This window comes from Corapipo altera, unplaced genomic scaffold (genome assembly GCF_003945725.1).
Source record: "Corapipo altera isolate COAL_440 unplaced genomic scaffold, ASM394572v1 271, whole genome shotgun sequence".
Taxonomy (NCBI): Eukaryota; Metazoa; Chordata; class Aves; order Passeriformes; family Pipridae; genus Corapipo; species Corapipo altera.
Window position 1 is genome coordinate 894,941 of NW_020884935.1, and position 15,606 is coordinate 910,546.

Sequence of the window (15,606 nt, forward strand, 5' to 3'; positions counted from 1 at the left end):
CTCATAAACTTTATTTCCTTTATAATCACACAGTGCTTTGCACTGTTGGTTGGTGGGAAAAAGAACCCCAACCAACAACTAAACAGAACAGTGTCAACTCTCTAACCTCCTTTTGCTCTTCCTCTGTAAGAGGATGGGAATGTATAACATGGAAAATATCTCTGTGAAGAGACAGAAGAGAAGCTGCAGCATCACAATTGTCTTAGTGGTGGAATTGCCATAGAGAGTTTTATATTTCACTGAGTCTGTGGTCAGCATAAATGTTTCAGCTCTTTTTTATATTATGATCTGCCTAAATGCAAATAGTTTTATGTGTGGTAAAAATACTTTTTTTCCCCAGATACGTTATCTTTTCTTAAATTAACTGACATTTTCCCCAGAAATCAGTAGAATTAGATTAAGCAGTTTACAAGGTACTGTAAAGAATCTTTACTTTCAAGTAATTAATATCCTGATATTGGGGATTGTAGTTCATGTATTGCAGCATCTATGCATTATATTATTACACTGGGAAAAAGTTAAGCAGGCTGTGTTCCTTTGCAGGGGGTAGGAAAGGAAGAAATGCAGAATAATAGGAGCCTTTGAAACATGAATCCACACAGTCATGACTAAACCTATTCAACCACTCAGGTGGTTTTTTTCCAAGACTGCTCTAGGCTTTAGCATTGTTGTTGTGTGACTTGTTTTCTTTATGCACCAGCTCAATTTGCTTCATCTCTTCTTCTTCTTGAAGGCACAGTTTCAGCTGCAAAGCGCACAGGGATCCCAGCACCCCGGGAAATCTCATCCTCTGTCTCCAGGGAGAGAGCTGTGCTGCGTGGTCAAGTCAATGCCAGGAAAACACAACCCAGCCCCACCTCTTCTGGTGCACCAACTCCTACCAAACACGTGCGCCCCACCAGCAAGTCCAAGCAAGAGAATGAAAGTGGTGACAAGGCTGTTCTGGAATCTCAGGTTAAAGAGCTCCTGGCAGAAGCAAAGACAAAAGATTCTGAAATTACCAAACTTCGCTGTGAGTTGAAGAAATGCAAAGAGAAAGGGTCCCTTAACGCTGAAGGAATGGGTGCTTCCAGCCCAAATTTAGAAACAGTGTCACCTGTTGACATAGATCCATTGATACGGTCTCTTCAGGAGAAAAACAGGACTTTCCAAAAAGAGCTTGCTAGCCTGGGAGAAGAAAACCGCGTCTTGAAAGAGAAATTGCTTTATCTGGAGAACTCCCCTCTGTCAGACACAACAACAAGCAGTGGAGGTGACAGCAGCCTCCCGACCCCAACTACCCAGGAGTCCAGTTTTGGAAGCCCATCCAAAAATGCATCGAGAGGTGAAGTGGAGGAGCGCAGGCAGCACGTGAACGGGGGTGCCCTGCGCAATTCTGGTTCTTCCAGCAGTGATGTAACTAAAGCTTCCCTGTCCCCTGATGCATCTGATTTTGAGCACATAGCAGATGTACCTTCCAGGCCAACATCTGCCAACAGCAACCACTTGAAAGGTTCCAAATGCTCCACTGCAGGAAGTTCTCCAAACAATATTAGCGACCTCTCTGTTGCATCCCTTACAGAGAGAATACAAAAAATGGAGGAGAATCACCACAGCACAGCAGAAGAATTACAAGCCACTTTGCAGGAGCTGTCAGATCAACAGCAAATGGTGCAGGAGCTGACAACAGAAAATGAGAAGTTAGTGGAAGAGAAGGCTCTCCTGGAGACTTCCTTCCGTCAGCACAGAGATAGAGCAGAACAGCTGAGCCAGGAGAACGAGAAGCTGATGACTCTCCTCCAAGAACGATCCAAAAATGAAGAAAGCAGAGCTCAGGAGGGGAAGGTCCTCGAACTGGAACAGAAATGTGCAGAAGTTCTTGAAAAAGCACAATTTGAAAGAGAGAAACTGCTCAACATTCAGCAGCAGTTAACCAGCAGCCTGCGAAGCCTGGAAAGGGAACATCAGGATGCCCAGCAGGTGATTAAAAGCCTGAGAGAAGAAAACGAGAAGCTGCTTAAACTTCTAGAGGTGGAACAGCAGAGCAACAGCACAGCGACAAAAAGTCTGGAGGACTGTAAAATTGCCTTGGAAGGTCTGAAAATTGAGAATGGCTCTCTCAAAACTCAGCTGGAGAATGAGAAACAAAAGGCTGCAGAAATCAACGTGATGGGCTGTGCCCCTGATGACTCGGAGGTGCAGGAGATGCTCAAAGTGGCCCACGCAGAAAAGGCTCAGTTAGAAGCCTCTTGCACTGAGCTTAAACAAGAGCTGCTGAAGGCAAACAGTGAAGTAAAGCACATGCAGGGTCTGCTGTCTAAGGTAAAGCAATAACAGCTGTGAAACAGAATGATTGTTTCTGTCCTTCCATAAATAGGTAATTATTGGTCTTTGGATTGCTGTCGAGCCATGGATTATAAGCTTCCAGGATTTAAATTACATGAATTAGTTTTGAATGGAAGCTGGGGTCGTATGGTGTTGTCTCAGTTGCTGCTGCTGTGTGCATATTTTCCCAGGAGTAACTGTTAACGTAGCTGTATTTATAAATTCAAAACTGTCTTGTCCTAATATCTTCTGCAGAATTGACTCTTTTAATAAGTAGAGTTGTGTTTATCAAAATTGCAGCAAAGAACAGGTCAATAAAAAATTACTTTGATATTGTGTGAACAAATGTTAGTGTAAATCACTTGCTAATTAGATGGAGAGAAGGGCATGAGTAGTTAGCAGTGAATATTAAATTCTGAATAATTAATCATAATTAATTAGCAGTGAACTGTGGATGTCATTGATCATGAGAACACAAGGATCTGAGTTAATTAACTTCTGAGTTAATGCTTAGAGAAGCTGGTAGTTACAGCAGTATGACTAATGTTGCAGCATCAAGCTCCAGGTGAGATTATTTTCATAAAACTAAAATACTTTTACAAAACTGAGAAATACTCTATTTTGGGATAGGTAAAATAATGGCAAAAAAAATTTTAAAAAGACTGATTTTAGAACAATTTTCCTCTACCTCATTTAGTAGCTCATAGCTTTGCTCCAAACAGGTTTACCCCAGTTATTGTTCTCATTTTCTGTGGATATTCAGAAGGGAGCTGCAATGTGAGGTATCATACAACAAGTGTTAATAAAGCACAAGCCAGTGATTGTGTCCCACTGCTGCAGAAAGAGTGATAGTGTGTGCAGTCCTTCCTGTATGGGGAAGGGATCATGAGAAGAATGATAAAATTGACTGCAGAGGAAGAGAGCATTGCCAAAAAGCACCTCCATGATGTGAGTGATTTAGAAAATCCAGATGTCCTTTCAGCTTAAATAGGTGACCACAGCAAATGGAGTTAGTAGAGGAAGCTCCCAATTGCTTTCTGGAGCTGCAGCTCATGAAGAATAAATGAAAAACTGCTGAGTGCTCAGACTCTGGACCAAACTTTTATTGCTTGGTTTGGAAACCACAGATTTCCTCCTTTTTACTCTTCCTTTCCCTCAAATTAAGCTGTTTTGAATCACTGGCTACTTGTGACACCCAGACAAGACCACAGGCTTCTGTAAGGCTGCCCTTCACTCAGGCTGTGCCAGTGCTGCTCACTGAATTGGCAGCCTGCACCTTTTTCATACTCAGAGAGCTCCCCCCAAACCTGGAAACATTGATCCGTGGGCCTGAGCCAACAAACTGAAGTGCAGCAGATTCCCCCTTCAGTAATTCCAGATGTCCTATATCCAGAAATATACTTATCTGCAGTAGCTGGCTCTGCTGTGTATGCTTTCACAGTCCATTGAAAATGCACATGGTAGAAGCAGCAAACTGTTGGTGTGGATGAACTGATCATGATCTTGGCCCTAAGGCAGTGATATCACTTTCATAATGTGATACATAAATAGATGTGGAACTTTCCGGGAATATAATTCCTCTCTGTTCATTAAGTACAGAGACTGGTTTGGAATTATGGTCATCATATAGAAAATTTAATTTCCTTTGCGGCATCTCGTTTTATCATCTTCATTACCAGGGAAGAAAACTGACATTCACAGCTCATCTGTGTTTCCTGAGGCTGTTTCATGTACACAATGCTTAGAACACAGATTCAGTTCTGAAGTCCATGAGATGCCCAGTAAAGCCTCTAATGAGTGATATCTCTTAAGGAATAAAGACAGACTTGCAGCTTTGTTTCCTCCCTTCCAGGCTGAGAATGAGTGTGGTCAGCTGAAGGAGGTGTGTGACCGGCAGGCTGAGCAACTGAGCAGAACCAGCCAGAAACTGCAGGAAAAAACATCAGAGAATGAAGCAGACATAAAAAACCTGAAGGAGACCATTTTCGAGCTGGAAGACCAGGTGGAACAACATCGTGCCATAAAACTTCACAATAACCAGCTCATCAGTGACTTAGAAAGTAGGTGGAGCTCAAAAAAAAGGATTTAAATTAACTTCTTCGGGGGGCTCAGTTATGACTGCAACAGGGAGGAGGAAGCATGTCCTTTACAAGTATTCCAATTTTGGCTGTTCCCTTCTGTTCATGTGCAAAAGTACTATTTTAACAGTTAGGTAGATAGCTATAATATTAGAGACAGTCTCCAAGCCCCGTTCTTCAGTGAAGGAAGTACTGCCCATTCTAGAAATTGGAATTATTGGCCTTTTAAAGAGCTTTTAGGGAAAAACACAGGGAAGAGCAGTAAAGTCGAGGTTGGTGTCATGTTGTGGATGAGGAGCTGCCACCTGGTGGAACGAATGGCCTGTTCCATATTTTAGTGTTCCCTCCAGTGCCTGAGGGATGTGTGTGTGCTGAGTAAGTGAATCCACGTGGGATTCTCTAAATTTCAGAGTCTGGTTTAATACCTGAAAATAACAACGTAGTTCAGAGATGTTTGAGTAACAAATCTACTGTTGATTCCATTCCTGATCTGTTGACACAGTATCCTAATCTCAGTTTAGTCTATTTAGTGGCATTATTAGAAGCAAAACCAAATCAGCTGCTCTGCCCTCCCTTTTTCACTTTCACTGTTGCCCTTATGTGTTTAATAATATTTTTCCCTTTTTACTGTCTTAGGTAAAGCCATGAAGCTGGAAGAACAAAAACAGGATACAGAGAGGCAGCTGAAGGCTCTGACTAAGCAAATGAAGGTAAGGCTTAAGCTCCAGGACAAAGCTAAGCTGAGCTTTTATTGCAGTACTAGATATAAGAGAAGTGTTGTGTTTTCCTAGAACAAGTGTACAAATTTCTTTCTACATTCTCTTCTCTTTGTACTTCCATTGGAGTGGAAGGCTTAGAATCAGCTTCTGTGGCAGTGTTTGCAGTACTATAAAGAGGCAAATGTTTAGTTTGACCTCAGCACCATTCTTGAGTTGTGGTGAAATCCTGGTCACTTGTGGTGACTGAAAGAGAGATCAATAACTAAAGTGCTCAGCTCAAGTAGGTGCATTTTTACAGCAAACACTGGGGTTGTAACTGCTCTTTGTAGGAAGATGCAGAGGAGTGGAGGCGTTTCCAGGCTGACCTGCAGACTGCAGTGGTTGTGGCCAACGACATTAAGTGTGAAGCTCAGCAGGAGCTCCGTGTGGTGAAGAGGAAGCTGCAGGAGGAAGAGGAGAAGAGTGCCAGGCTGCAAAAGGAGCTGGATGAAGTGAAGGGCAGCAACAGGTTGGTTATTTACCAAGGCTGAGATGTGATCTCTGTGAGTGCTAACACGCATGCAAACAGTGCTTTGTCAATAACTAGTCATTGGCTTGGACGTGCATGTTGTCTGTCTATAACTCTTCTGGCAGATTTTGTTGTCTCTTATTCTGAGGTGTTTCTGTTCTTTTTCTATCTGACAACCTAGTTCTGTCAACAAGGGCTGTGAAGGTTTTAATCAGCGAATACTAATTAATAACAATTGCCTCTGATAGTTTTGTTCTCAGTCTGGTACTGCCCTGTGTGTTGTTGCCTTCATAGCTCTCTGTGCAGCTGTATTAAAGCATCTGTGGAAAGATGGGTTGGGCACAGATATTCCATGGAACATCCAGAAGAGAACAACTTGACCTGAGAGAAGTCAACGAAGAAAGACAAAATAACCCAAGCAGTCGTCCTGTGTATCAGAAATGTGTGCCAAGTCAATTCTAATCCTTTAGATTTTTCCATTTAATCTCTCTCCTGGTAAATTTATGACCACTGGCAGAATGGCCACAAGAACATAGTGAATCCTGTCATTTCTTTCAGATGGAGTAACAGTCCAGCTTTATGTTGCACATATTTGCTCACTGTTTTCCATTCAGGAGTTTCCGCAGCAGCTGTGCAGTAGATGTGACTGCGAGAGCTTTTGTGCGGAGGTGTATGGATCAGAATTCCTGGATCGAAGAAACAGAAATAAAGGAATGTATTTAAGCTCCAGTTTCATTATCAGAGTCCCAAGTGGATGCAAAAAAAAGCTATTACAGACTATGTGTTCAGACAAAATGATTACCAGACAGTACTTGAGTTCTGGGCTCTGTTTCCATTCCTAATTTGTTCCTAATGAAATTTCTCTTGTTTAAAGCAGGGTCCCTATATGAGGATGGGGAGTCACATTCATGTAGCTTCCCATCTTTATTCTTTTAGTTTTTAATCTGAAGATGTATTTGATAGTAGTTAAAATGAATAGAAGATGACCTGCTAATTTGCAAACTGGGATGTTCATCTTCCATGTTTAAGGAATGTGGCTGCACTGGAAGCCTCAGCTTCAAATACTGCTTTTTAAATTGGAAACATGGAATCCATAGGTAGTTCCAGAAGGAGATATGCAGACATGTATTTAATTATGTCAGTTTTGGCAGTTGTGTGTCCCTCTCTGTCACACACACACACACATCTGTCTGTCTCTGTGTCATGTTGACTCTCTGTATAGCTTGCTTTGAGTATTGCATTGGTCATGGAGCTAGATATGCTGTCTGCAGTGGGCAATGTTTATTCTCTTTCAAAGACAGGTATTCAAACCAAATTTTGCATCTGTCAGTAAAACTAACTTGACTTTGAGTGTGCAAAATTTCTGTACCGAGTGGTATGGAGAACAAAATGAAGCCTATGTAAGTCATTGTCTAAACAAAGCAGTGATCAGCAGCTAAGCACTGACATTTTAAAGCTCTACTGACTTATGAAACAAATTCCTGAAGTCACCAAAGCTCCTACTGAGAGCCAGTTCTACACTCTCACATATTTTTGCATTCCTGAGGTCACTGTCTTCCCCAGCACCTCAGCTTCTGTCACCCAGGAAGGTCTGGGGATATTCTCATCATTGCTTTTTAGTCAGCTTCCTCAAATGCCACTGCTCAGAATCAGCAGTCGATTTTGGTACCTGTGGTGATTTTAATGCATGCTCAGCACTGGTGGAAACAGTTTGTAGCATGATACCTTAACACAGTCTGTAAAGTATCCCTCCTGTTTGCTAATGCTGAGCAGCTGCACGCTCAGCTGAGTATCTGACAGTCCCTAGTGAAAGTTTCCTGTCTGATTTTTAAGCTCTTATTGGAAAACGTACCTTCCAAAGAGCTTGCTACTCAAAGGTTTTTGGCAAAATCTCAGCCATCTCTTGAGGGTCATTAGACTCCACCTCATAAATTCATCTTGAAGCCAATTTATCTCCTATGACATCCTGCCATTTTAATGTTTGCCTGTGGCTGCCTGAGTTCCTGCCTCCAAGTTTGATTTCACCGTTACATTCTTCTAATCAGACAAAAAGTCATTTTTGGTTTAGGAACAGCCAAAGAACTTGCAGAAAAAATCCTGATGAGGTCATCAATGTTCATCTGAATGAAGGTAAGAGCCTCCCAAAGGCATCTCTAACACAGATTAAATGTCTAATTCTATGACTAAGAATGTTGGGGGGGAGGTTGGAACAGCATCAGCCAAATGGAATAAGGAAGAAAAGAGTTAGCTTATCCCAAGTTAATATTGACTGAAACCTAAAAATTGTTTGACCTGTGCTTCAGACAGCCTTCTATGATACTTTACATCCTAATTAATATTATTTCTCTGCAGTAAAATGTAAAACAATCCACTGTTGTGTAACCGTCTTCTCACAGGTAGTGGAAATTGAAGTTTGTCTCCATCCTTGGAGGTTTTCAAGACCAGACAGGATAAGATCCTGAGTAAAAGTTTCAAGGTCTTGCTTTGACTCTTTCCCTTCAAGTTTTCAAAATGATTTTGGCACTAGAACATTGTGCCTCAAACCAAGAACATGGAGGGAAGACAGTTGGGCTGGGAGTAGTACTTAGAAAACAGAGAAGTTAAATCTGTAATTAAATGAGTGACTTCTTAGAATTTCTAATAAAAAAATTAACCAGATCTTCAAACGGAAGCCTAAACTGAAGGTTGTGATGTATCCCACTAATTTGCTTCTGTTTTTCTTCCTGAAGTCTCAAATGCCACAGCATGGCAGTGTCACATGCTTTTCTCCTGGAAATGAGCTTGTACTCTGTGTATTAAACCCTGCTGTCAGTCTGTATGTGCTGATGTGCTGCTCATTTGTGCCTGTGTTTGCAGCTGTTCTGTCTTACAGAGATTTGATAGTTCATTCTGCTCTCACTCAGAGTAAGGAGAACTTCAGAGCAGGGTCCTTGAAGGAGCATTGGTTTGCTCTAGTTAGTGACTCAAGAGTTGTTTGGTGGGGGATTTTGGGGTTTGTTAGGGAGTTCTTGGTGGTTTTTTTTCCACTGGATGAGATTATTCCATCCCCTTCAGTGTTTCTGAAACAGAAACTGTGGCTGAGGTAGAGCAACTCTAGTTGCCTGGGATGGGTTCATGTACCCATTTTGAATGAATAGTCCTAACTGACTAGAGGAGAGAAAGCCAGGAACACTGCCATCCCTGTCCTTCAGAATTGATTCCCTGGCTTTAAATAATTTATTTCTTCCTTTCTGACCAACATAGATTGGGGTTTTTTGTTTTGTATTTTGTACTGTTGTTGCTCATCACGTCCCAAAGCCAAGTTAATGGGGTGTTAAGGCACTCCCTTTAGCTGTTCTATCAACACCACGGGCATTTTCCCCTCTCCCCTTTATTTATGGGATGATGTAAAATGGAGAACTGTACCTCAAGGTGGGCATTGTGTTGGTTTATGACCTCCCCAAATGTTGTCTGTCTCTCCATAGGTGCCTGATCTCTACCAGCTAACACAGCCCTGAAGGGATGCACAGCCAGGCCTGTGAGACACTGCAGGACTTGCCTTCAACTCGCAGCTGAAAAAGGGAAGTTTCAATTCGAGAAAGCACCTCTGGTTTTTTTATTACCCTGCAAAAGTCAAGTGTATTGCAAAGTGTGAATGCTCAGGTCCACCTCTTCCCCATGGGCAAGAGCCTCTCTCTTTGTTTCAGAAGGCTTCTCTCTCCAGAAGACTCCATGAGGCAGAAGAAGTTTTGAATTAGTCTAAAGCCAACTAAGCCATAAGAAGTAATCACAGAGATTTGGGGATCTGAAATAACTGAGAGCTTTTTTTGGAGCTGTTTTCCTTGAAACAGACATTTGAACGTGCAGTTTTAAGCTTAAGCAAAAATAAAACTGAGTGCGTATGTCTAATTTGTAAAATTTAATGGGCATACCATGAGTTCTCCATATAGTGTTATATTCTGTGATCTGTCTCTGTGTGCCTAAATACATGTACGAGTACAGATCACATGTACAGGCACACAAACTCGGCGATAGGTCACTGAAATCCAGCAGGAAAACCGAAGAGAAACATGAAGTTGCTCAGTATCAGCTGCTTTGATGGTTTCAGATTTTTACTCTTGTATTGACAAGGCACTCGCCACTGGGTGGCACATCTGACCCGGTGGTGTGTTAGGGAGGGGTGGTGCCCACGGAGCGTGTCCTGCTCTGACCTTCACAGAGAATGTTCCGTGAGAGGTTTGTCCTGGCCATAAGAACTGCAGATGGAGAGATCAGAAGGAAAAGAATCGAACATATCAAGCCCCTAGTAAATACCTTCTCAGAAGGGAGTTGTTCTCATGCCTTTAACTCAGGTGAAGTATATGATGATCAGGGAGAACTTGAAGTTCAGCTTTGCAACTGGAGACACCTGGAGAGAGCTTTCTTTGGACGCTAAGGAAAAACTCAGAAGTCACCATCCCTATTAGGAGACTATCAGGATTCATTCCAGGACTGGAATTTCACGTTTTGGCTGTGGGATTTCTGTCCTTCCCTTCTGGATGTGAAGACCTAGCAAGGGCCTGGTCTTGGAGCAGGCTGAGCTAGTAGAGAATCCTGTGGGATGTCCTGGCTTTGGTGTAGCCTCCACCTCTGTGCCGTGCTGCTGGAGTGTATGCCTACATGCACACTTGTGTTGCCTTTCTTTCTTTTCTGTGCTGGCAGCTGTTGAATGTTGGTTTTTATGTTTAAGAAATATATATTGAAGTGCCAAATAAATGTTTAAGTATCTGGAATTGTCTGCTGCCTGCCCTTGGCCTCTCTTCTGTGCATCAGTAGCTGTGTGTCTCTACTTTGTGTCCCTTGGAATTCAGGAGGAGTCACAAGAATGACAGGAACTGTGACAAAGACTAGATTGTGGAGTAATTATTTCTGCAAATATGGTCCTGTGGTCCTTGGGCACCTGTAGCAAAGTCATTGAGTAGTTTAGAAATTTCACAAACAAGTGAAGGCTGAGTTTGCCAAAAATCTGTACATTAAGCACAGAAGGACTTTCACCTTGTTGTTAGTCAGTTGTCCACATATTTCAAACAGAAAACAAGGAGACTAACTCTTGCTAATAGAGAAAAGCTCCCTGCATCTGCTTCTCTCACCAGTGAATGAAGGGAACTCAGCAATGGTTTTGTGAAAGGGATGCACGTTTGAATTCCTTTGTGGCCACAGTGCTCTGCTTCCTCCTGGAGCTGCTCCACTTCAGCCAGCTGCATTTGCAGCATTTGTCTGTGTGAACCATTCATTCTTGTTTCAAGGGAAGCATACAGCAGTAGATGACATTTAGTTCAAATCTGTCACTTTTGTAGCAGAGCTTGTGTAGTCCCCTTAGATGGCCTAAGCTCTGCTAAGCTGAATAAATTCTGTGTATAAGGAGGAGTCATTTTGGGTTTGAAGTCATGACTTGTCATTAATCTTTCTAATTTGTGTTCTCCTATACTGTCCCCCTGAATTAGTTTCCTACTGCAGGTTAAGCTCTTACTCTTCTGCTTCTCTATTAAGAAACCCATGTCTGTACACATACATGCATCCCCTTACCATACAGATTTCTTTTTAAAGTTGAAAGGTGCTCACCAAATTTCATAGCTCTCCGTTGCTTGTTGGCTGGCTTATGTGGTTTTAGTTGCAGCAAATGGATCTCAGCACTATGTTTCCTGCCTTCTCTGCCAAGGTTTACAGATTGCAAGGTTTGCAGAGGCCTCAGTTTTCTGTTGTGATTGTGTTTAATCAAGGAGGTTGTTTCAGGCTGCCTATTACAAATATACAGACTGAAGATTACAGGAAGCATCCTGACAAAATAGAAACTGCTTGTAGCTCCAGCACTCAAATCTCCACAATTACTCTGTACAATGGCAGAATAATGGCACGTGAATTCTCAGTGGACTCTTCTGTGGCACAGCACAGGGACTGGTGTGGTTACTCTAAGTTTATTTAACATCTTTGCATCCTTTTGTAGTCAAAGGCTAGACTGAGGAGGCTGATCAGCGATGTCTGAGCTGTTCTCAGAGTTCAGTCCTAACCAGTGATGGCTGCCTAGAGCATACTTCTGCCTTGCTTTATTCTTGAGGTTTACCACTTGGCCTACAGGCATTTACCATTTGTTTCTTACTCATATGCTCCACAAACCTTGTGCATACCCTTTTTACCTGGATAATTAGAACTCTTGTACAGTGACCTATATAATTCTTGAAAGTGTAATAGATTGCACTGGGTGGTTTGGAATCTTGAGGCAGAAATTTATCCTTCCTCCACGCTTTACTAGAAGCAGGACTCCTTTAGCTTTTGTGGCTTGTGTAACTAAGCTGTCACCCGCTGATTTGTTGGTTATGCTTTATGAAGCAACAGGACAAAATTTAAAGGCTGAAACTTAAAAGCAAAACACTGGCTCCCTCAGAGCTCTGTGAATCTTATCCAATCTGCCTTTCCTCCTTATTGGATTAAATGAAGAATGGAATTGAAATGGCTTTTTCTCTGGCCATCTGCCTCTGCAGGCTCTCCTGGCACACAAGGAGCTTGAATGAATTAGCAAAGAAATAGCCAATGTCTGCTTAAAGACAGCACCTCCTTAAGCTCTGCCAGAAATAGAAACTTGAGTCACTCTTATTCTCTTATTCATTGACACCCTTTAGCCCTTTGCATTTTATAGACTCTGATGGCTAAAGGGAAAGAATAAAGCTCTGGCTTCTATTTTTAGCTCACAGGAGTTATTCAGCCCCATAGGCACTTTATGGATGGACTCCTCCAGCCTTCTTATGGAATCATTTCTGGCTTTGTGTTCACGTAGCTCTTGGTGTGTAACATAAAAACAGGGCAATGTGGTGATACCTCAGAACCTGCAGATCAGCAGCTCACGTGCAGGTTCTGAGCAGGTGGGAGATGGGGAAAGTAAAGTACAAATAATCTCCTTTTACATGACCAGACTTTGTTATCTGCTTGCAGCTTTCCTAAACTAAAGCTAGGTAATTACACTCAAAGTTTACCTGAGAGCTACCAGGTAAGTACAGTGTCAACACTGAGCAATGTCAGTTGGATCTGTAAAATACAGGACTAGAAGTAACACTTTCCCTCTGTGATTGTATTTGCTATTTAACACAGCTGTGGTCTTTCCTGGATGAACTCCTGTAAGTCCAACACCTAATCTCGACTTCAAAATGTCTTTTCAATGAAGTAACTTAATTATCCTTCCTGTTAAAATATAAAACTTATTTTTGAGTTTTTCTTTCTTCATTCCAGCCATTGGATTTTGGCATTCTTGTATCTACTAGGATGAAGCACTTAACAGTTCTCTTCCCCATGTAACTGCTTACAGGTTGTGATTGAAGGTTCACTTGTTCAGAAGATGTAGTTGTTGATAAGTCAGAGCTGAGCTTTTATTCTGAAGTATATTTTATGCCTTTTATCTGAACTCTGTACAATTACTTATTTTATTTTCAATTATGGTATTTTAACTGGTAACAGTTACTCCAGCAGTGGTCACACCAGTTAAAACCAGTATAAAATAACATCTTCCTCTTTGGTGATTTTCCTCATTACAAACTGAGGACCACAGTGGCCCCTTGGCACCTGTACTCTACTGAAAGCCCATTTTCAGGTAATTATCAGTGATTACTGAACAAACTGCTTTTTTTCTATGATAATCCTCCATCCTGTGTGAGGATTTGGAAGGGGGATGAAATGGTCAGCAATGCAGAAAGGTTTCTTTACTCAGTGATGTAACATTTACCAGGCACTGCAAGACAAGGACGCGGATATTCCAAGGAGTGGTCCAGGTTCTGGGCACTGCAGTAAGAGATGCACATCGTTGGATTTGCCTCACTATGAAGATCTCTAATCTCTGCTTGCACTTCCTGTTGCCCCTGACTTGGATGTGGTTTCTGCCTTGCAGGCTGACAGCTGAAGAGGTGGAATCTCTGGAGTCAGAGGCAGCCAACCGCTGGCAAGGAGTCTGCCTTAGCAGAGCATCTCCCACCCCGCCAGAGTCTGCAGCCACTGTGAAGTCACTGATAAAGTCATTTGACTTGGGATGCTCAGGTATTTGAACACTGTGTTTTGTATTAAAAAAAATTTCTAGCAGTGAGCAGGTGACTGCTTCTTGCTTCTGAAGGGGTGTTTTCTGTCAGTGCTTGGTACATAAATAGTCTCTCAGAGGTGTCACTACGCCATAGTTCCCTGTTCTGATGAGACAGTTGGGTTTGAAATCCAAATGTTTCCATGTCTTTTCCTTGCAGGTAACACTGGACAAAATATCACAGTTCACAAGGTCCCCAGGAGCCCTCTCAGTGGAATTCCAGTGAGGACAGCCCCAGCAGCTGCTGTGTCCCCAATGCAGGTACATCCTTTCCATCCTCATAGTTTTAAAAGAGGTGGACACAGTGTTGCTCCAACGTGACCTGGTTTCAGCACTGACAGGAGGAAGGGGAAACCCATCTGTTTGTTTGCTGTGAAACATCAAATGCTGTAGCACTAACAAAAAGGATCAAAGTGAGTTTGTCTTGACCTCAGCTTAGAGGTCTCAGTGGACGGATGTGAACTCTTTGGGATACAATTCTGAACTTTTATCACCCTTGACCAGAAAACAGGTTTCAGTTATTGGGAGTGAGTTACAAGGAACATCACATTAAACTAAGGAGCTGTCACAAGAGTTGAGAGAAATGGGATAGTGAGTTTCCTTCTGACATACGATTCAGGGTGCTGGGAACAGAGTTAGGATTAGGAACAAGCATCCTTACTTCTGGCTTGTGACACTAGGTTGTGTTTAACAAGAGAAAAAAATGGTACAAATAGAAGTGGGAAATAGTTCAGAAACCAGTATATTACCAGCTAAAGATACTGTCCCTTTGTCCTTTTATTTTTCACAGTTGTTTCTCCAGTCTAGGTACAGCTGATACCCTGATGAAAGGTTTCTGTATCCCTTCACCTGCTTTGTGATCTTGAGATGGCAGAAACTTCTTCTTTCTGCTCTCCTATTTAAGCTTGATGGCAAGTATTTTTTTAATAATCTTTTGCACCTTTATTTCACAGAGACATTCTGTATATAACAATGCCAAGCCAGCCAGCAAGGGCATTGCCAGACATGCAGATCTGTCAGACCTTCCTCTTGCAGGTAAGTTGTAGTAAATGTATAGATGTCGCCTCTTTTTATCAGCTAAAACTTGTCATTAACTCTTGGCCTCTTCCAGGATATTTTTCCTCTTCTCATATGGTCAAAGAAAACATGAAAAAGGGTCTTCAGTGTCTCTGTTTTAGAGAGCTTATTAATTTTGTTGTGTTTGCATTCACATCTTGATCATAACTAAAAAATAGCTGATTTATTGTGGTTTGCCAACACAAACTTGCCTTCTTTATTCCAAAGTATCCATGGCACCTCTCTAATCCATGCTGTGGAACTGGAGAGGATTGGATTTTGCTCAACATGTATGTATCTGGAACAAGTCCAGAGCACTGTCTTTTGAGGCTTTATTTGTTTTTAAATTGAGCTTCATTTGAAATACATCAAACATTTCAGATACCAATGTGAGTGTTTTAGGACCAGTCATATTTGGGCTTGAAATAGTTTGTTTTGAGAGTTCTCAAGAGATGAGTTTGTTTTTATTTCACACTTTGCTTTTGTTCTCTTGTCATTTAATATTCTTTTCTACCAGTGTTTGTTTCCCATTTTCTCTAGGGCCCTTTATTTTGATTATCTAGTCCTGATGTAGTTGCTGCATTGGAATCAAAACTATTAACAACAGATTCTTGAATTTTTAAGGACAGATGAAATATTATATTCCTGTAGTTAAACTGCAGGGAGGGACAAAAAATATCCATTGCAATTTCCTCATTGGTAGACTGGATTTTCTGCAGTAGTTTGCTAATAGAGGAGAGACATTAGAACCTCTGATCATTTTTAGACTCTTCAGATATTTTTCCAAGATTCCCCTTCTGTCACTAAAAGGTGGAGGAGAACAGCAAAACAGGTTATAGGGTAGGTGGCAGCATAAACAAGTAACAT

At 41.8% G+C, this 15,606-nt stretch overlaps 1 protein-coding gene across 7 annotated transcripts in view; it reads left to right on the top strand.

Moving 5' to 3' along the window:
* The window catches only part of SPECC1 (sperm antigen with calponin homology and coiled-coil domains 1), an 87,599-nt gene that overhangs the window by 53,379 nt on the left and 18,614 nt on the right, over positions 1–15,606 (top strand). For 5 of the 7 annotated variants that reach the window (XM_027660234.1, XM_027660235.1, XM_027660237.1 and 2 more), the window contains 7 exons: positions 734–2,301; positions 4,157–4,364; positions 5,019–5,092; positions 5,431–5,609; positions 13,501–13,646; positions 13,844–13,944; positions 14,637–14,718. In XM_027660234.1, the coding sequence (XP_027516035.1) occupies positions 734–2,301; positions 4,157–4,364; positions 5,019–5,092; positions 5,431–5,609; positions 13,501–13,646; positions 13,844–13,944; positions 14,637–14,718 (2,358 nt within the window). Of the gene's footprint in view, positions 1–733; positions 2,302–4,156; positions 4,365–5,018; positions 5,093–5,430; positions 5,610–7,677; positions 7,740–9,073; positions 10,400–13,500; positions 13,647–13,843; positions 13,945–14,636; positions 14,719–15,606 lie in introns of those variants that run through there. The other 2 variants (XM_027660239.1, XM_027660241.1) reach the window with 2 other exon arrangements.